Source organism: Diadema antillarum, unplaced genomic scaffold, assembly GCF_040938485.1.
Source record: "Diadema antillarum isolate AM-2024a unplaced genomic scaffold, OU_Dant_1.0 scf00000064, whole genome shotgun sequence".
NCBI lineage: Eukaryota > Metazoa > Echinodermata > Echinoidea > Diadematoida > Diadematidae > Diadema > Diadema antillarum.
In genome coordinates, this window is record NW_027270953.1 from 155,296 (window position 1) to 176,918 (window position 21,623).

Here is a 21,623-nt window from a genome sequence, read left to right on the forward strand (position 1 = left end):
CTAATTTGACCTAAATGGGGCTGCGGACTGTAGCATTCAGGATCATGACAGGGGTAGTAATGAACTAGTATCGCGGATAAATTTCAACTTAAAATCGAAAAATTTCTTCAATTTGAAGACTTAACGTTACAGGTAAATTTGAAGTGTTGACAACGGGTAATGTGCAACGTTTGGTTTTGCCAATAGTCCCTCTCTGTTCGAATTGATGACTTAATGTGACTCGGTCGAGAGGAACCTGGCTGGGAGAGCTAAATTTGCACTAAATTGACGGCCAGCGCATGCGCACACATCATATGTGCACAAATTTCAAATCCATTGACCGGATAAAGCTCTCCCAGGTTCCTCTCGTCTGAGTCAGCAATTCGAACGGAGAGGGACTATTGGCAGAACCAAATGTTGCACGTTACCTGTTGTCAACACTTCAACTTTACCTGTACACGTAGTAAGTCGTCAAATTGAAGAAATTTTTCAATTTTAAGTTGATATTTATCCGCGATACTACCCCTGTCATGATCCTGAATGCTATGTACAGTCGGCAGCCCTATTATGCTACACGTTTGGGGCTGCTGGTTGCAGTCACACCACACCAGACGTCTTTGAGTTCAATTCATCTTCATTTGCATCTTCTTATGATCTGCTTCCTTAGACATGCTACTGCTACAGTGCTACTGGGTATACTTCTACAGTCCTACTGCTAGAGTGATGTGCTGAGTGTAGACAATCTGTTGGAAATCAGAATGCCTACAGAGGTCGCCTGCTCAACGGAGACGGTGTCTCAACTCCGGGTCTATGTACACCAGCTCCATACCCTTGCAAGACATTACAAGGGGCTGACTGACTCTTATGTTGTGGTACGAAGTTGTGCTTGTTAATGGGCACCCTAGACTGCAATTGCAGCCATAAATGAGCTGGTGAAATTTCATTGGTCTACATGTGGTTATAGGTGGCATGCAAGATTTGAACATCATGTACAGTACAAGTAGCAGGGAGATAAGAAGTCTCTAAACTGTCTAATGAGAAACTTTTCTGTTAAAGGTGCATGGTCCCGGTGTTGTAGTCAAATGCGTACGCGGGCGCACGGCGCAAGTTTCCTATAGAGACCTATGCTATCGACTCCTCTTTAGCGCTTACGCTTTGGCCCACTTCCCCCGAGTCCGAAGAAGTCCGATCCACTGTAGTCAGTGGTCGGATCACAGTTCGGCTCATGATTCGGCTGAGGGGAATGACAGCTTTAGCAACCTTCTTTTGTGAAGTCATAATAAGAAGCACATATGCACGCACCCTGGCATTACTACAGACTGCGCAATGCTCAGAGAAGACAACAAAGGCAACATTACTTAGCAACACTTACCCACTTTGCTCTTGATGACAGCTCAACTTCGGTAATCTTGGTATCAATGCTAACGGTGATTGGCAGTAACATCAACAGCGCCCTCTACACTACCTGGACTATGCACCTTTAACAAGGACTTTCAAAACAAGACCTATGAGCCTCTTAGTTCTGCTTTGTATTCATTTCAGATTGATTTCAAAGGAAGGCTTCTTATTTTGTTTACGAATCACCCACATTGTAAAATATAGATGATGAAGTATTGTGACGTGTACATATGGATTGTATCATTGGCAGAGCTACCAAGTCTCACGCATTCTGCGTGAGACTCGAGCATTTAGGGTCTGTCTCACGATCTCACGCATGGCACCCATTTTTCTCACGCACCTGGTGAAGTCTGCAATTTGGGCCAAAAATAAGGAGCATAGCTCAAAGGATTAGAGTGATAGTTGCAATTGAAGGTATATTTCCCTTTTGCCTGTCAAAATTAGCAAAAAATAGTCACTTAAGTATGCACCCGATCGCATCATTAAGAGCTAATAATTTTAAAAAGCTCCTTATCATGGGAGGGGGACACCCTCCTCGTTCGCGTGCGCATGCGCGCGAGCGCCGAGACGCCGAGTCATAAAAATCTCACGCATAAAAGTTTTTTGAACTTGGCATCTCTGCATTGGTGAAATTTCAAGTCAAATCATATTGTGTATCATCATGTCGTTACACAAAGATTTTAAGGCCACGTTACTGTAAGAAGTTGTAGAGTGAAGTTCTTTACTCCACAAAAGAGTGTGTTGTGATGAAAGCATTTTTGAAAATTGTAGGCCCTATTTGTTATCACTTTAATACTGTATTGTGAACAGGACTGCTACAAGAGGTACCCATAGTTCAAAAACAATAAGAGCATATTTATAAGTGAAAAATACAACAGATCCAATGTGTAGCAAAGATATTTGACTGTGTTGCCCTTTTTCTCATGATTCAGGAATTTTTTGTGAAGAACCACTGGGATCTGTTGCCAAAGTCGTGGCATGTGGCACTAAGGGGTCTTTCACATCAAGAAGTGGTGAGGTTTCTCCTCGATGAAAAAACTCCAGAGAGGTGAGTTTTAGAGAGAGAGAGAGAGAGAGAGAGAGAGAGAGAGATTATGTGAAGTCTTTAGTTATCTCAACATGCAATAACAGTGTTTCAAGAAACCGTTCTTCAAACATAGTATTGACATTTATGAATTTGTGTATTGACACCCGCACCAAGGTTCGACCGTGTGCAAAAGCATAGGTTTCCATGTGTAGCAGGTGGTCAATGTTTTGGTCAAATTATGGGCAGCTTGCATTAGATCTGAGATATAAGATGAATCTAATGCGTTATATACATGTATGTATATATATATATATATATTTATACCCCCGCCAAACGAAGTTTGAAGGGGGTATATAGGAATCAGCGGACGGTCGGTCGGGCGGTCGGTCCGTTGCAAATCTTGCGTCGCGAACTACTTCCTCAGTTTTCAACCGATTCCCATAAAACTTGGCACAGATGTTTGCCTTGGGTTGTAGATGTGCAAGACGTATTTTTTGACAGTACCCAAAAGTACGTTGCCATGGTAACGGCATATTATGGGCAAAAATGGGTACAAATCTTGCGTCGCGAACTCCTCCCACAGTTTTTGATCAATTTTTATGAAATTAGGTACAGATGTTCATCTATATATGTTAATGTGCAAGACACATATTTCCGCAGTGGCAAAAAGTGCGTTGCCATGGTAACGGCATGTTATTGGTAAAATATAGGGCAAAATGCTTCATGGCAAAACTGCTTCATCAGTGTTCTTCCAATTCTCATGGAATTCATATTGAATGTTTGTCTTAGGATATAGGTCAGCATGACACATTTCTTGACAGTGACAAAAAGTATGTTGCCATGGTAACAGCTCACATATTATGAGCCAAAATGATGGAAAATTTTGTGTTGCAAACTACTTCCTCAGTTTTTGCCCAATTTCCATGAAACTTGGTACAGATGTGTGCCTTTGGTTGTAGATGTGCAAGACGCATTTTTCGACAGTACCCAAAAGTACGTTGCCATGGTAACGGCATATTAATGGCAGAAGATCAAGGAAAGATCTTGCGGATTTAACTACTTCCTCAGTTTTTTGACCAAAGCTTATGAAATGTTTTTTTGACCAAAGCTTATGAAATGTTGTTTGGCGGGGGTATAATTTCTAGTTATATTAGATGTATATTATTATTATTATTATTATTATTATTATTATTATTATTATTATTATTATTATTGTTATTATTATTATTATTATTATTATTATTATTATTATTATTATTATTATTATTATACATACATGTATGTATATATGGAGAGATTGAAATGTCTTTATTTGTACTGTACCTTATTGGCTTATAGCCTCACTCATGATCTGGGGTAATGCCTGCTCTGTTCCATTGTACTTCATATCTGTAGCAAAAGTCTGATTGGTTTTTGTTTGTTCCTTGTAGTTATCCATCAGTATGGCCCCTGTCCTTACTCTGCTATCGTGCTGCCACACACGGACTTGCCCTAGACCCCACCCCAAGGGAAGACCAATGCAACAGAGTTCAGGAGGATCCAACCCTCAGGCCAATAGACCTTCTCTGCAGGCTACACGTCAAGGCCAAGAAACGCCATGAAATCCTCAGGATGGCAAAGGTACCATACTGTAAACCAAGGAATGTTCGCATGCAGCATTGCATTTTAATTTCACAAATTTCGGGAGAGCCAAGATTCGCAAAATTAAAATGCTCATGAAAGTTCTTGTCTACACTATACGCGTTGAATGTTAGAGGCAATTCGCACAAATTTTACGCCGCAAAAAAATGTTGTCAGTTCCAATTTGCCAAAATTTCATGTCGCGAAAATATTGTGTTTTACAGTATTCTTTTGATTGTTACAGAGACTCCAACTCTCCCGTTTTCAACGGGAGATCTCCCGCCGAAAGCTCACTTTTGCAAAATCTCCCGTTCTCCGGCTTGAGATTTAATTTCTCCTGCCCTGGCTCTGTGTCTCCCGCTTGAAATGATTTCTTACTTAGTATCATTGTATGTTGAAAAATAAGCCTTAGATAGTACGAGAGAGCATCTAGAACCCTAGAGCTTCCAGGCCCTGGACCCCGGCCGCAAGGAATTTCGCGCTTCGCACACATCAAATTGGAGTCTCCCGTTTGCTAGGAGTTTCAGGAGGGAGAATCTCCTGATCAGAAGGTGCTTTGGGTTGGAGTCTCTGTTGTTAGCTTGGGTGCTTTTCAGTCATTATTGTGATAACAGTATATGCCATATTAATAGCAAGTCTAATTTTTAATGAATCGGGCTTTCCAAACAATTTCAGGAGTGGTAAAATTTGTGATCTTGGAATACAGGAATGAATGGAGAAATGCAAGTGTGCATGTTGCATTCATATCAGGACCAGAATTGACATTTGTAACATGTTGTTAAATTTGTGAATGGCACTTGACTTGCAAAATTTACAAAAATAGAACCCCCACAAAATGTGTGGCACAGCCTTCTGCCATGAAGGAGATATCTGAGCATCTTTGAAAGAAGGAATGTAAGCAAGAAATCAGAAATGATCATATAGTAATTCTTTTGTTGTAGTGAAGCAAGACACCTTTCTCTCACAGACACAGGGTTGGTTGAACTGTAGGGCTTCTGACTTCAGATGCTTGAGTCACGTCTTGTCAATAATGTAGGAGAAAATGGCTATCCGATCCGAGGTGCACCTTGCAGCTTGTTTTCAGCACCCCAAACTAAAGGCTTGAATGAGCTATTGTGATAACAGTGGACTCCCCTTAAAACAAAGTCCTTGGGACCGGCAATTTTCTTTCGTTAAAACTGAACAAATAGACAATGAAAATACATAGAGTGCATAATGTTGCAACCTGAATTTTGACTTCTTTTTTAATCATGTTTTATTATAGCAGGAGTGCACTGTATTCATCATCTGGCATGGCATGGGTTGTCTCGTCGAGGGAGGGGGGGGGGGCAATTGGAGCCCAATCTTCAGATTTTGGGCTCTTTGAAAACCCCATCGTGGATTTTCACCAACCTTTGCAGGTAGCAAGCCTTCAGACGGATAGGATCTCAATTTTTTTCAAATGGACACTTCAGTACAGTGCATTCCCGTTATAACGAACACGGTTATAACAAAATTTCGGTTACGACGAAATGAAAATTCAGGTCGCAACATTATCCTTTCTATGTTTTTTATTGTTTATTTGTTCAGTTATAACAAAATTTTGATATAACGAAAGAAAATTGCCGGTCCGGAGGACTTTGAATACCGGGAGTCTTCTGTAGTATATTCTTTCGCCACATGTACATCATTGGAGCTCACATTTTTGCCCCCTTGATAGGTGATAAACGCCACATGCCGTGCCAGTGGTGCTGAGAAAGTAGTGGACGTTGGTTCCGGTCAAGGTCACCTGTCGCGGCTGCTCTCCTTTGGCTACGGCCTTCCTGTCACAAGTATCGAGGCTGTTGGTTGCCATTTGACTGGGGCAGCAAAAGTGGACACGTGAGTGTATTGGCAAATTTCAGATCATATCACCGGTGTGCAGTGGATGGATTTGATTCATTTCCAAAGAGTTTCATAGTTTCACGCAGCTGGACCTACCAAATTGGAATAGACACTGGTTTGAGCTTTGTTTCTTGATTAAAGGTGTTTCTGTTATGCCATGTGCATACAGGATAATGAAGGCACAACTACAATTTATGTACAATGTAGTTTCGGTTTGTGGTTTCCAAATTGCACAATTTCTGGAACACAAATTGAAGACAATTTTAATTCATGCCATTCAGTGTTTTGTAGATAATTTCAGTTGATGCCATTCTTTGTTTTATGAGGAAAAGTGATTTTCTGCTTGTAGATATGCAGCAAGAATTTGAGAAGACACACTGCACAATAGCTGTACCTATCCCTTTCTCATTTTATTTCACAGGAAAATCAAGACCATCATCCAGAAAAGGGTGAGTATCTATTAGAAAATATACTTGCGGATGTTGTTTGTCTGTACACCTTTGTACGTAGCATTGGCTATGGCAGTGTATGTATGTGTGTATGTACAGTGTAATGTAGCATAACTCACTTTGCAGAAATGTATGTAATACACTATAATGATAATTAATTTGATGATCTAATACAATGTAGTAATTATAATCGCAGTGACGATGACAAAAATGATTTAATCAATACCTATTTAATTATATAAGTAGCTCATTTTACCAGGGATAAAAAACAAAAGAATATATTGGGACTGGGACCTGCAAAATTACCTCATTGGGTATCTCTCTTTATCTGACCTCATTATAACAAGGTTCTAATGCACTGTTCATCATCGGATGAGACATTTTGCTACTTTCTCTCCATAGATTAACCGGCTGGAATCTCAACCTGCTGATGGTATTCTTCACACACTACCTCAACACGTTGAGAGCACTATCCACCCTGGGATCACAGTGGAAGAATTCCTCGGTGTCATCAACAACCAATCAGGTTGCGCCAGTGTGGAGCAGGACAAGTCTATATTCACTGTGGAGGAGGGATTCCACTCTGCGCATTCTAGTGAGGGACAAAATGAAGAAAGAAATATGGAAAAAGGAATGTCTATGCATCATCATTCGGCCAAGAGGAGCTCTGACGTGCAGTCTGCCGAGTATGCAGACATAAAACAGAAATACGTCAAGGACGACAAATCAGATACGACTTTGTCAGGTCAAAGATCTGAAAATTACAAATTTTCCAACATTTCAGAAATGAGGACAGACCAGAAAATGAGTGAAGTTGAACAGAATCGTAATGAAAATCTGATGATGACTCCAAGGGAGGATGCAGGAACATTTGCACTGGTTGGACTCCATACCTGCGGGGACCTGGCCCCGACCATGCTCCGCGTCTTCGCCAAGTGCGAGCAGGCACGGGCGCTGGCATCGGTAGCGTGCTGCTACATGAAAATGGAGTCTGCCCTGCCTTCAGCACACGGTGGAAGTTTGATTGGCGGAGACACGCAGACTGGGGTATCCTCTTCAGACAAAAAGTTTCAAACAGACACCCAGTCCTTCCAACAGGTTGATCAAAATTGTGGGAACGATCAGGAGATTGTTGGAGGCAATTCTACAAGAGGAGATGAGCTTTGTTGCAGTAGCAATGGGATGACTAGTTCTGAGACTATCACTTCAAGGGGATTTCCCATGAGCAAGTGTCTGAGCAGTCTTGGAGACAGTGAAATTCAGTTTGAAGCCTTGGAGCTTGCATGTCATTCCGTGGCCAGCTACAAGCAAAGATTAAAAGGTACATATCAATTTCATGCTCATGTTGATGGCATTGTAGTTTTACTTACAGGCCAACAATTTGCCTCAGTCTTTCTTCTGACAAGAAGTGATTTGCCTTGATAGATAATTGATACAAGTTTATATGAGCTTGATAGAGAGAATCCATCAGATATTAATTGTGAGCCCCCCCCCCCAAAAAAAAAAAAACAAAAAAAAAAAACACAGCTGTATTTGAGGCACTGAACAAACTATCGAACCATTTTTACAGTTGATGCATGCAATTCATTCTTTACTGGTCATAGCTACACCTTTGGAGACACACCTGGTTGAGCATGTAATCCTTACGATATGTTCCTCTGGGCTCTGAGAAATCTATCGTTATATTACAAAAAAAAAAGTGCTCAAGCAGACTTGCGAGTTATATTCATTACATTGGAAAAATGCAAATAAAAGTGCAATACCTGCAATTTTCATGCAGGAAGAAAAAATATACTGATTGAAACTCTGTTTTCTCTCGAAGGATTGTTTTTTTCTGGGCAGCATAATGCAAATAGGCATGAAGTTGGGCCACGAATGCAGACATTCTTGTCTACATTTTGGGAACCGGGTATGCCAGGTTCCCATAATAGCAGTTGACACCACAGGAACCTGTGTAAGGAAGGGGTAAAGGCAGTCAATGTATAGAATATTCTCTTTATTTCTTTTGTTAATCTTTGATTGCCAGATGGACATCCAAACCTGGTCCTGCATGGATACCGTGCTACTCTAGAGCTCCTCATCCAAGGTCACGACCCTGCCTTGACCCAGTCACATGAGAGCATTTGCAGAATCAAGAAGGCTGTAGCCAGCATTAGAAAGCCACACCTCAAGTCATTCAAAGAGTGAGCCCCCTGTGTTGTGTCAGTGCTTTTGTTAGCTTTCATTGATTGTTATTCACAGATACAAGGTGTGGAGGTACATGTACTTCAGGATTTGTATAGTTGGTATTACAAATTTGACTGTAGGACTATGCTTTGTTTATCCATCACCAGAACTATCTAATTGATTTCTTCACATGTTTGCCTGCCTTTTGTGAATCTAATCATTATTGAAGAGAAAATGAGGGAAATCTTTATCAATAAACATTGTATGACAGGAAACCCTTCCATCTGATCTTTTTATGTTATATTTATGTTATATTTAAAGTTGAATGGACTGGCTTTAAAGGGACTGTACAGTACTGGTTGAGGTGGGGATTCATGTTTTGAACATTCCTACGTGAGATAATGAGAAACCTCTTATGAAATATGAAAGAGCATGTAATTTTAAGAAGGATTCAACATTTATTTGATGAAAATTGGTTTTCAAATGGCTGAGATATCCATAAAAGTGATAATAATAAAAGGCGACAGGCCGCGCCTTTTATTATGATCTCTTCATGTCACCTTGTTTTTGGATATCTCAGCCATTTCAAAACCGATTTTCATCAAATAAACTTTTGATACCCCTTAGAATTGCATGCTCTTTGACATCTCATAGAGTAGTTTCTGAATATCTCGCAAAACGTTAAAAGCTCAATCCTCACCTCGACCAGAACTGTACACACCCTTTAAAATACTTACCGTAAATTACACTCAAGAGTATTTATGGGCATTTAAAAGTGAGTGTAAATGAATGAGTGAATGCAAATAGAGTCATCAGCCGAGAAAGGAGTTACTTTCAGAACATACATGTACTGTCTTTATTACCAACCTCCTGAAAATGGACTTGAATGTAAGTGTTTCCTTCATGCACAATCTGGCAAATCATTCTCATGATTTTTAAGAATATACTCTTTCTGGAAATATGCAAATACATTTGCTCTGAAGTCACCAAACCTCTTGATAATTAGATTTTGTTGCTTTTGGCAGATACTTATCAGATCTTCTGTTGCATCTCAAGAAAATGTCCCTAGACAGTTACTTCATCAGCATTTACATTTCCCTATGCAACCTGTGAACACTTAAATTTAGGTATGCTGCCACCGCTCTCAGCAGTCTTGGCGTACCATACACAGAGGGCGGGCTTGCAGAACTGCAAGAACAATTCCAGCCACAGTGGAACGACGTGGTAACCTTCCACGTCTTACGCAGTCTGATGGGTCCCATCATCGAGAGCTTGGTCCTCACAGATAGAGTCTTATTCCTTCATGAGCAAGGCAAGTTCCAGAATGCAAATAAAGCCTTTGCTATTCAGCAGATCTCCAAACAGAATGAAGCTGATAAAGACAAATGTTGCCATGTATTTCGTATCCTAGACACATATTCCAGAACATGTACATTTTTTTTTGTCAAGCCTTCTATTTTATGTGTATGCCGAATGGGTGCAATACTTTGTTTAATCTTTGTGCTAGCCCATACCCATTTATTTTAGGAAACCGAACTCGTGTATGTATTTTTTAGCAAAATGATTGCAGCTAACTCCTTCTTTGACTAAGCAAATAATTGCTTTGTCATGAAACTTTATTGAATGCAAAACAAATTAGATTGCTGTTATGTTCAATTTTATTAATTAATGTAGGTATAGCCTGTTCTATGAAAAATGTTAAGGTTTAGGGACCATGTTTAGCATTCATGAAGTAGCGAGGATACTCAAGTATTAATCTTGTATTGATCAATGTTTTTTCATGAATATGTAATTATTTCAAGATGTTTCTTTTTAGCATCTGCAACCTGAATCTAACTCCTATATTATCATTGTGAAATCGAGGTCTTTGTCAGTCTAAAAAGGTGAACACTACACTTTATGATCTTTGCAATTTTACAAGTGATGGTACTACTTTCTTGTCATTTTCCGCCTTATTCCAGGCATTGACAGCAAGTTGATACCCATCTTTGATTCAAGCGTGTCTCCTAGGAACTTTGTGCTCAAGGCCACCAAGGATTCCACCTCCAGATGACATCCTACCTACCCCCTCGGTGCATCTTACAAGTTCCACAAATGAGTAATATGAAGTTATGATGGCTAGACATGGCTTTAAGACAAAAAATCCAAGTCATTGTTACTTAATTTTAAATGATAAGTATTGCATGAATGCAAAGGAAGTGGTAGATACTCATAAAGTAAGCAATCTTAGGTAGTGAGGGCTTTCAGTTTCCTCCAAATAACTAGGCAGTGAGGATAAGGTGCCTAGGGGTGCAGTCATCAGTCAAATCTGGAACGTAGTGATGTGCTAGATAGGTCTTATCTGTTGTGCTGTAACAACTCCTCAAGAAGCATACATTTACAAGGTCCCTTATGTGTGAATGTGTACCTCATTTTATGCATCCTTTCTCTTTGAAATCACATTATGTCCATGGGTAAAGTTAAAGCTTACTAAGGAGCAGATTATGATCAATCAATCGATCATGTCAGCTAAAACTGTTGAGATCCATGAATAAGTTTTCCAGGTAGTCTTTGCCTTAAATTATCTGGGCAATGTCTTGTGCATCCTGAAGACCAGTATCCATCCTCAATTAGTGGACATATGGTGCACAACTTGAGACTTGAGATTCGATCCACCAATGTGTTGTGCATTATTATACAATAATAAACTGTCTAACAAGAGATCTAGAGGTGCTACTACAGTTAGCTAGCTACACGTATACACACGTGATCGATATTGATACATTCTTTATTGTGTCAATGACTTGTAAGCTAATAACATCAACTTTTAATGGTATGCAGGCTGTAGATCTGAGTTGAACATGTGATACATAACACTATGTAATGTTTGATTGCATGGAAATAAAAATGCAAAATTCATTACCTTCAGCAGAGAGTGAAAAATTACATGGTGTATGCAAGAAAATATCAAGTTTTGCTGTATGACATAAAAAAGTAAGATAATAGGCCTTATAAGTTGTAGATTATGTTCAAATGTCTAGAAGTTTGTTAATTAGGGTATATTAATAATCAACCTTTCCACTCTACTTCCAATAACTTTTAAGGAAGGTTGCCGCTAAAGGTGTAAATTAGTGAAAGGTTTTAATACTGATAAGATACAAATATTCTCATGAAGTATCATTCTGAAAGCATGTACAATATTATAGTCTTTATGATTTAAAACTATTTAAATGAAAAACACTAAGCATTAACATCATATTGTTGTTAAGGTAAAAGTGATATTTGTCATTGTAATCTTATGAATGAAATGCTGAAGTTTCAGCGACATGCTGGAATGGTGACTAGTGGGCACACATTGGGTTGTCAGAAAGAAGTAGAAGTTCTTACCTCCTTGAGGATAATCTATTCCATACACATAGAAAGCCGCAAACATTGCTGCAAGTCCATGGCAGACTGTAGCAGGTGTTGCAATCTCTTCTATGTCCCTGAGAAACTGGCTGGTTCCATTTGTAATGGGATCATTATGCAGGCGCGAAACTAGGATTTTTATGGGGGGAGGGGTTCAAAATTGGAAATAGTGGACCTTTCTGAGGGAGTTAAGGAACCAAGCGGGATAGGGTTTCACTCTGGGAGGGTTTTATTTTCAAAATTAGAAACTTGTGTAATCAATTCTTCACCTTAATTAGTTCGGTTTGACAAATGTATCAGCCATGAAGAAAAGTCTGTGATCATCTTCGTGCCTATATACTGAATTGTTCTTATACCTATTATCTATACCAAGTTCAGCATCATCCTTCTTGGGTTTGTGTTGCTGAAGATATCAACCACCTCTTCCCGGTTGATCACTTTGTGGTAGTGAATATGGAGAAGTGCAAGAGATGTTAGTCGAGTTTTGGTCATGCTGGCTTTTTGTTTTTGTTTTTGTTTTATTTTGGTTGTTGTTTTACCTTTAAAAATCATTCTTCCATCGTATTTGGAACTTTGGGAAGAAGTTTTCACTTTTTGTTTCTTTTTGTCTGACGAGATCCTGTAAATGTGTAGGGAAAAGTTAAGAAAATAGATGTGAAGTAGTTTGCTGTTTCAAGGTGGCTAGACCAACGGTGATCTATATACAAACACTCAGTCAATGGGTGAATCACTGAGTATTTGGCTCCTGCGGCCAATGGCTGGTTTGAGGGAGACAAGGTTTCTACGTCTGTCCAATACCAAGTCTAGCAGCCAAGACCTTACAAGAAATCTGAGCATTTTGTGAAAATTACAATTGCTAGAGCATTTTTTTTTCTAAATCGAAATCACTGAACACTATTCATTGATACTATTAGTGTTGTTGCAGTCGAAGCTTCTTGATCCTTCCCATGACATTTACGTATGCTTTCCTTATGAACTTTCCAGCGCAGAGAATTGGCGATTATTTCCATGAAGAAAGTCTTTTTTGATGTTCCCGAACCAGTTCTCCACAAGGGCATTGCTGGCCCTGTTGATATCTGGTGCTGTGTTGCTAGATGTGCTACCCTTGCTGAATCTATCCTTTCTTTACAAATTGTTCGTAGGAAATTCAGGGCAAGTTAGTTTGGGGTGGCCCATGGGGTTCTAGTAGTTCAAACATGCCAAAATACCCCTACATTAGCATATTTATTCATCATACTCATTCATGTTATTTTCTGTTGCCCTGATGGGCCTCTTTAAAATATGGCATGGGCCAAACAATCAATTGCCCTATCTTGGAAAACTGTACATAGGGAATGCAGGGCAAGTTAGTTTGGGGTTCTAGTAGGTCAAACTCACCACGATACCCGTAAGATCATTTACAATTTTATGTATTTCAGCATATTCAATAACTTAATCTTCCCTGTTACAGTTACATTTACATATCATAGCTTACAAATGAAAGACAGAAAATGACACACACTGGACTTGGGATGATCAATGAGCACAAGAGCTCAATAAGTCTTTGGCTCAGGTGAGCTTAAAAAAAAAAGAGGAAAAATAAAAATAAAAATACAAGTTTCACAGAAGTTCACTGAGAATTGCACTCGAAAAATATTCTAGGTTCCAGCAACTAAGATGATCCAGTGGAAATATGTACCAGACTCATTTCAACTTCATTTCAAGCTATGATCTTGAATGTCTTTTTGTCTCGTTAGGGACATGTTTGTGTGTTTGGTCTTGCACACAGGCAATGCTGAAACAGGATTTTTCTTTGCCAATGTCTTAGAACCAAAATGTATGAAATTATGATATACCTAGAAGAAAGATGGCAAGTATGTGAAAAGGATATAGAGGCAAAACTATGGCAGTACTTACTACTGAACTGATGGCACACTTACATACATAGGAATCCACAAACATATATATATTCAGTGAGTTTACAAATGCACTGAACAAGAGAAAATATTGAAAAAAAAACTTTGTACTTTATTATTATTGTTATACTCTTTATTCGCTTCTTACAAAGCACATATAGTTATTATTATTGTTATACTCTTTATTCGCTTCTTACAAAGCACATACAAATATATTCCTTAAAATATTCCTTAAAACATGCAAATACAATGTATATACACGGATACAGAAATAATGTATTAAACAAAAAAATAACAGACACACACATAGGTTTGATAATACCTTCAGGGAGATCCAACAGACATCCACATATTTTCTGTTATTAATACATTTGACATTCGGTGTTTAAAAAAACAAAAAACAAAACAAAAACAAAAACTGCCGCCCATCAACCCTCCCTCACCCATGCCCACTCTGACTTTATGGAAACTAAGAACTACTACTCAAACAGTAAAAATATGTGTAAATGTGATACGTTTCTACACCACAGCTTTTTTCTTTCCTCTCTGCAAGTTTGAACGCTTCTCCCTGCCATGTTGGTTGAAGCTGGCAGTTGAATAGCCAGGAAAAATCTGGTGGACAAAGGCTGGGGAAAAAAAGACAGAAAAATACAACAGATCTGAAATATTAAAATTCAACTTGTTCTCAAAATGATTTGTAAACAGGAGATATCATGACTCTTATGTGTACTTCAAGAACAGCAAAAAGTATACTGACAAACTCTCCTACCTGTGCCCTGTCAGAACTGTATGCATGTACTGTATATGCACTGGTGTTTTGCACATAACTCTGTTCTAACATCTTTCACATCAGCAACAGTTTCAGGTTTCTTGAGCAAGGTAGATGTAGATGATGAAGTCTTGGAACTGTTACTGTCATCTTCTGTTTCTTGTTTGTGGAAGTTTCCACACACCCTTCTGCCTTTCTCTTGGATTTAGTTGCATTTTCATTTTTGAAGAACTCTTCCAGTGCATCCCAGCTCTCCATGCAGTAACCAGCATACCGCTTTGTGCAGTGATAGCCACCTAAGGCTCGTTAGGCTCTATTGTTGAGTGAGGATAGAATCTGTTTGGCTTAGTACGTATACATAATGCATACTTGAAAATTAATTAGGCAGAAATCAGAGAAAACTGAAGGGAAATGTCTGATCTTTTGTATTTTGTATAGCCTCCTCAGTCAGGAATGGCAGAAATGAACCCCCATATCAGTAATTACGGCATGTGATGGAAGCACTTTTTTTTGGTTGTTCTTGCTTGTCAGCTCAGCGGCCAGTAATGTACGTGGTGTTACTACCCCTACCCCATCATGCTAATTTCTTGAAAAAAAAAAAATTGAAGATGCCCCCCCAAAAAGGGTCAGATCCCTCCCCCCCCCCCAAATACTTCTGTAATACTGTGTTTACAACTAAGCTGAGTGTGAACCACAACCTCTAGTAATACTGCTTCAGTCTTGGTCTCATCCCCGGCCTCGTCCAGAACTTCTAAGGCCAAACAAAGACTGGAATTCTCTCAAGCTGTTGCTCATCTGCAGCCCATAAAAGCAACATACACATGTGTAGGGTAATTTATTACAGTTATGTCTTGTAGCAGAAAGAGCCTCAGAAATTTATATCATCCAGTAAATCTGCTCAAGAGGTCTGTGATCCTTGAGCAGACCCAAGCACTCAAGACTATCTCAGAGAGTGGGCCTCATGAGGATTCTTGCATTTCACATTGCCACTATATAACGACTAAACAATTGGTCAATGCTGGTGATGTTTCAGAACTTTCATGGGAATCCATGCTCCCGTATTGGGTATGGGAAAAAAAAAAAGTTAAACTTACAAAGCTTTTAACACTACATTACAACATTGTGATGCATATGAATGTTTGCTGCTTAATAAATCCGTCAAAGTTTATATGCGATTAGTTCAAGCTGGGCTTTCCATGTGACGTCCACGTAAGAACGAATAAAGTTCTTTACAGCAGGTCAGTTAGTCATCGGTCCAAGGCCACAGTCACTGCCTCCCAAGCTTGGAAGCACTCTTCCTGCACTTTGCATTTACTGCGTCTCTGAGCTCTGTTGTGAACTTGCTTCCTGTCGTTTGTCCTGGAAACTGCAGCTCAGCCTGAATAACAAGTGCTCAAAACGCTATGTTTTTCCTCAACGCATCCTTCGTCTTCCAGGCAGTTGACAAACGCAAAGTTGGGACCTGTCTCATATTAAGTTTGGTCGTGGATATCTAGTGTCACTGGACAAAAAAAAAAGATAGCAGTGGTTAAAAGGACTTCCAATATGATTAATACCATGCATTTTTATATCACTTTATCCCATCAACACTCAACGCATCAACGCCCATCTCGCTCTGGACGACCTTTTTGTTTGTGTTTGCGCTTAGTAGTACCTCTTGCCGTCTTGGCCGCCCCTAGCCCTTCTGAGCTTGAGCCCGGAGCTATTACAGGCGGCGATGGGTCAGCTCGTGGAGGACGGCCTGTTGCTTGTTGAGCTGGAGGTGGCTGTACACCGGCTTGTGTGGGATGGCTGGATCCTGCTTGGGCTGGAGGTGGGTGGTTACCAGCTTGTGCAGGATGGATAGTTGCTCTTTGGGGGGGCATGGTTGTACCCGCTGGTGGCACTCCCTCTCAATCGCGGGTTCATGTTGTTGATGTTCAAGTGGTTGTGCGATGTTGAAAAGTTGAGCCTGTTGTAGTATTCTTGATGGTGTAATAGATATAATGTGGAATTTCGGGTTACGGACCTGCTCGTCGTTCTGGCAAAGACCCGGTTTGTACCATCCAGAAATACTCAATGTGATGTTATTTGACGTGTATAAATCGAGCACATCGTTGATGTGCTTGCGGACAGCCATCATCTCGATCTGAGAACTTGTTGTCTGCAATGAAGGGAAAAGGAATATTAAGTAAAACTTGATTAGTATTATAATAGCACTTAGTGCAAATAGTAATATATCAATTTGTCATGCAGGACCAAGATAAAAAAGATGATTTAATGCGAAGAATTTATTATAAGATCATTGGCATAGTAACAGATTAAACAGAGCAGCCTCTTTGCATCTTACGTAATTACAGTTGAACCTCTCGTATCCAGACAAGTCGGGACCGGGGCTTATCCGGATAAGGGATTTAGCCGGATACGAGAGACTCGATGCTTTATACATGTACATATACACACACATGTACTGATGTAGCCCATTGTAGTACCACATGTAGTAATGTGTATACTGCAACCTTTTCATTGTTACACAATAACGGACCCCAAAATAGAGGTTTGTGTTTGCAAGAATGAAATTTTTCTTTTATAAATTCTTGGGATGATTTACCTAAATAATTATTAAGAAATGTATCAAGTATATGTAATTCATGTGTGTTTGTGTAGGAGTTCTCAAGGAGTTGGGTCTCCCTTTCCTCCTGTAATTATTTTAAAAAAAATCACGGCGAGATTGCGTCCGTATAATAGAGAGATCCGGATAAAGGGAGGCCGGATAAGAGAGGTTCAACTGTAATATAATGAGGGTTTGTGCAGATTAATCCAAAACAACAATCTTGCACTAAAAAGTGCAGGGTTTGACACTTCTAAGTCTGATATTTTTCCAGCAATGGACTGATTTCACTTCGATGGAGACTGCACACGAGCTGGACATCGGAACGGCAGCCTCTCCAATTCCTCTGTGCTGGTGACAGTAAAGCCGCCGCAAGCTGCATGGATCCAGTAATTGCACTTAGCTTCATCACACCCTACCCATTCTCCACTGAATCCATGTCTCTTACGAAACGCCTTCTTGGCAGCTGTCTCATACACATGGCTCGCAAACCCCACATTGGTTAACTCCGGATTTTTTTATTTTTGCTGGGTTGGTAGTTGTTTTTTTTTACATGGGAGATTGATGATGGTACTACTACTAGCATTCGGCATAGTGGAAATCGCTTCGTTGGTGTGTGGGTTGGAGGAAGCATGGTTGTAGTAACCGGTGCAGCAGTTGCCACAACGTTAACACTAGTTGTAAGAGGGGGCTGATAGTTGCTGGGAAGGGGGAGGGTGTGTGTTGAGACTGTGCATACTGGAAAGATTCCACGTTTATGAACAGCACAATATTAAGACTTTAGTAACACAACCAAGTACAGTAGTTAATTTTCCTACTCTGTGTGTGCGTGCGCATGCGTTAGTTTGTGTGTATGTGTGTGTGTGTGTGTATGTGTGTGCGGTGGCGGATCCGGGGGAAGTCGTTCGGCCACGGCCCCTTTTTTGTTAGCTGATGACTGTTTTTAGTCATCACCCCCCCCCCCCCTCCTCCCAAGTCTGTTAATTTCCTAATATCAAGGTCAGTACAAAGCTTTCTGAAAACCGGGGGGGGGGGGGGGGGGGGGGTGCGCTTTCTTACTAAAAATGATTTTCCCGCCAGTGCGGAGAATATATTACAATTTGTTTGCTTGTTTGTTTGCTTGTTATTCTTTTAATTCGCAACATACCAACTACAGGACCACTTTGCAATAGCCCGTTAGATTTTTAAAAGCATGCGTGTTTGATTGTTGTTGATAATTTTAAGACTTAATAACTGGAATATCATAACAACAATAATAATATAAAATTATTCAGTAAGCGGTGTTTGTCTTAGACCATAAGAGGCATCTTTAACAAATGGAAATACTCCTGGTGACTGAACAGCACTTCAGTGCTTCATGGTCAAATAGCCTTTCGTCTTGCTTTCAAACTAACTTGATATCCTACATGTCCTACTGTAGTTCGGGGTCCTCTGGTAGATCTTTGGAATACACAGACTACATAAAACTAACGAATGGTGAAAGCCTCTCTCTCAGTTCATTTTTGCTTTCTTGGCGGGCTTCTAGGAGGTAAACTGCCTCTAGCTGAGGCCCACCGCCACGAACTGGGCCTGCGTGTATCATCTGGCCAGTGTAGAAGATGGCACACCTGATGCTGCCATCCTTAGTCGCTCGATTTAATATGGAGCAAACACTTTTTGGTACTCGCTCGATTGTTTGGCTGCAGACATCACGAGTTGTCTGGGGCGGACCACGGACGTTTGCAGGCCTGGTTTCGAGGCTCTACACGTTCGGATCTAGTTCATCCGCTCGTGGTCGGATGATGAGCATTGCGTCAGCGTCATACTGATTGCCCTCCTCTGCTCTGCATATCATGGGGAACTTCGTTCCTTGGAGAGGCCTCTTTTTGAAGTGATGATACCTTCACCCTATAAAGCCGAAGCTATTTTGACCCCTTCCAGGCCCAAGGGGGGGCACATTGTGCCCCCTCTATATTTCTTCTTTATTATGTGATGTATGACCGTCATATTTGGCACATGGGTAGAACAACTCATACTCTACATGACCCGATATTTGAAAATTCTCAAGGTCATCCACTGAGGGCACTATTTACCAAAATATAAAGAAATACATAGGAAATATGCTAAAATCATGTTTTTTCTTTTTATTTCTTTATCCCCAGTATATATGTTTCTATTTTATATCATTCATTTTCATATTTACCATAAAGGAAAAGCAAGTCAACCTTCACTTTTCGTAATGGTTGAAATTTCTCAAGGTCAACATGTGGGGGCGCTATTCATTACAATATCAAGAAATATATGAAACCTATGATGTATTGCTTGGAATGGGTACATATATTGGTATCACATTTCATATTTCCAAAATATTGAAATTTTGAGTTTGCAGATTGATAATATGATAAACAAAAGATATTACAGGCAAAGCTTGTGTGAAAATAACCCAAAATAAAAGGGTAGTCTTTGAAAAATGCTGTATTTTCGATTATTTCTATTATATCTATTGTTTGATGCCTATGTCGTATAAAAATAAAGGAAATAATAAGAAGAGCATTTCAGGGTAATTCACAACCATTATTACTTCACATTTTGGTGCTTCAGCAAATTACAGCCAAGAAAACCCCTATTTCATCCATTATTATACTGTTAACTGAAATTAGAATAGAAAATCATGCAAAATCTGACGAACATGGTTGTCAGTTTATGGTTGCCATGGCAACCAGCAATATCGGACATAGCTAAATTATATATCAAAATGTTTGCAATAAGATTCTAGGAAAAGTCACCAAATTTGGTTGAAATCGAGTAAAGGATATGGGAGTGGCAAATGAAAATATGGTGGGGGGGGCACAATGTGCCCCCCCTTGGGCTTTATAGGGTTAAGAGGGAAAGAAAAATACGAAGTCATGCATAATGGTAAAGTGCCCAACAACATTGTTCTTCATTTCTTCAGTGAACATGCAGTTCTACACATCAAGAATGGAATTTTCACAAGAATATTTAATCTTTTTCCTTACCCAACATGGCAAACTTGACAGCAAATCCCTTTATTGCGGTCACTTTTTCTCCATTTCTCTTTTGTTTGTGCCAGTTCTCTGTTGGGTTTTCACTGTCCTTGTGCCTTCTCTTCCCTGTGCCTTTGTCTGTTGAGTTGGTTGTTTTTGGCTTGGCATGCTTTACTCTCTCATTTACCCCGGGTCTCTTCTTTGGAGTTGGGATTTTTCTCGGTGGAGAGAAATATCTGCTCTTTTTGATTTTCCTCTTCCTTGGTTTACCTCCGTTGTGCTGTCTGATTCTAAGCTCCTTGATTCTTCCGACGACATTTGTGTACGCTTTCCTGATGAACTGTCCAGCACGGAGATGTTGGCGATTATTTCCGTGAAGAAAGTCTTTTTTGATGTTACCAAACCAGTTCTCCACAAGTTCATTGCTGGCCCTGTTGATATCTAGTGCTGTGTTGCGAGATGTGCTACCCTTGCCGAATCTGTCCTTTCTTTACAAACTGTTTGTAGGAAATGCAGGGCAAGTTAGTTTGGGGTGGCCCATGGGGTTCTAGTAGTTCAAACACGCCAAAATACCCCTACAATTAGCATATTCATCATACTCATTCATGTTATATTCTGTTGCCCTGATGGGCCGCTTTAAAATATGGCATGGGCCAGACAATCAATTGCCCTATCTTGAAAAACTGTATAGGGAATGCAGGGCAAGTTAGTTTGGGGTTCTAGTAGGTCAAACTCACCAAAATGCCTGTAAGATCACTTACAAATTTATGCATTTCAGCATATTCAGTAATCTTAATCTTCACCTACCCAACTTCCTGTGTGGTGATCATGAATTGTTTATTTTGCTTCCATGATATGCCACTTCCATCCTTTTAATTTTATCCCCACCCTTTTAATGGATCCATTCTAGAGTCCCAAAACATCAACTCCCGCCTTTCCCCTTATTTTCCTATTTAAATCTCAATCCCAGTTTTCTTGAGCAAGGTAGATGCAGATGATGAAGTCTTGGACACTACTACTGTCATCTTCTGTTTCTTGTTTGTGGAAGTTTCCACACACCCTTCTGCCTTTCTCTTGGATTTAGTTGCACTTTCATTTTTTGAAGAACTCTTCCAGTGCATCCCAGCTCTCCAGTAACCGGCATACCGCTTTGTGCTGTGATAGCCACCTAAGGCTCGTTCGGCTCTTTTGTTGATAGAGGATAGAATATGTTTGGCTTAGCGTAGCTGGGTGTAGATGTTAGACACAAGCGGCAACAAGGCTGTCACAACAGCCTTCACTATGTCACCAACCATCGCACGGTCCTTCCTCTCACGAGCCATGGGAAGATGGTTCATAGCACTTTCCACAATGCCCTCCAATGATGTGCCAAATGAAATTCCGTCTTCTTCCATTTGCAGAACAGAAAATTAATTGCTAGTCGCCGTTATGTTGAAGAAATAGCACAGAGTTAAACAGGGAAAAGATACACTAACACAAGACACATAATACATATC

The 21,623-nt window shown here is 40.0% G+C and overlaps 1 protein-coding gene across 1 annotated transcript; it reads left to right on the forward strand.

Annotated features, from left to right (window-relative positions):
* The first annotated feature begins 737 nt into the window (after window positions 1-737).
* Window positions 738-13,406, forward strand: LOC139716316 (methyltransferase-like protein 25B). Its single transcript, XM_071627875.1, has 9 exons — window positions 738-851; window positions 2,310-2,425; window positions 3,835-4,024; window positions 5,724-5,884; window positions 6,309-6,336; window positions 6,739-7,657; window positions 8,363-8,519; window positions 9,630-9,814; window positions 10,464-13,406. The coding sequence occupies exons 1-9, from the start codon at window positions 738-740 to the stop codon at window positions 10,553-10,555; spliced, it is 1,962 nt and encodes a 653-aa protein (XP_071483976.1). The 3' UTR covers window positions 10,556-13,406.
* The last annotated feature ends 8,217 nt before the right edge of the window (window positions 13,407-21,623 follow it).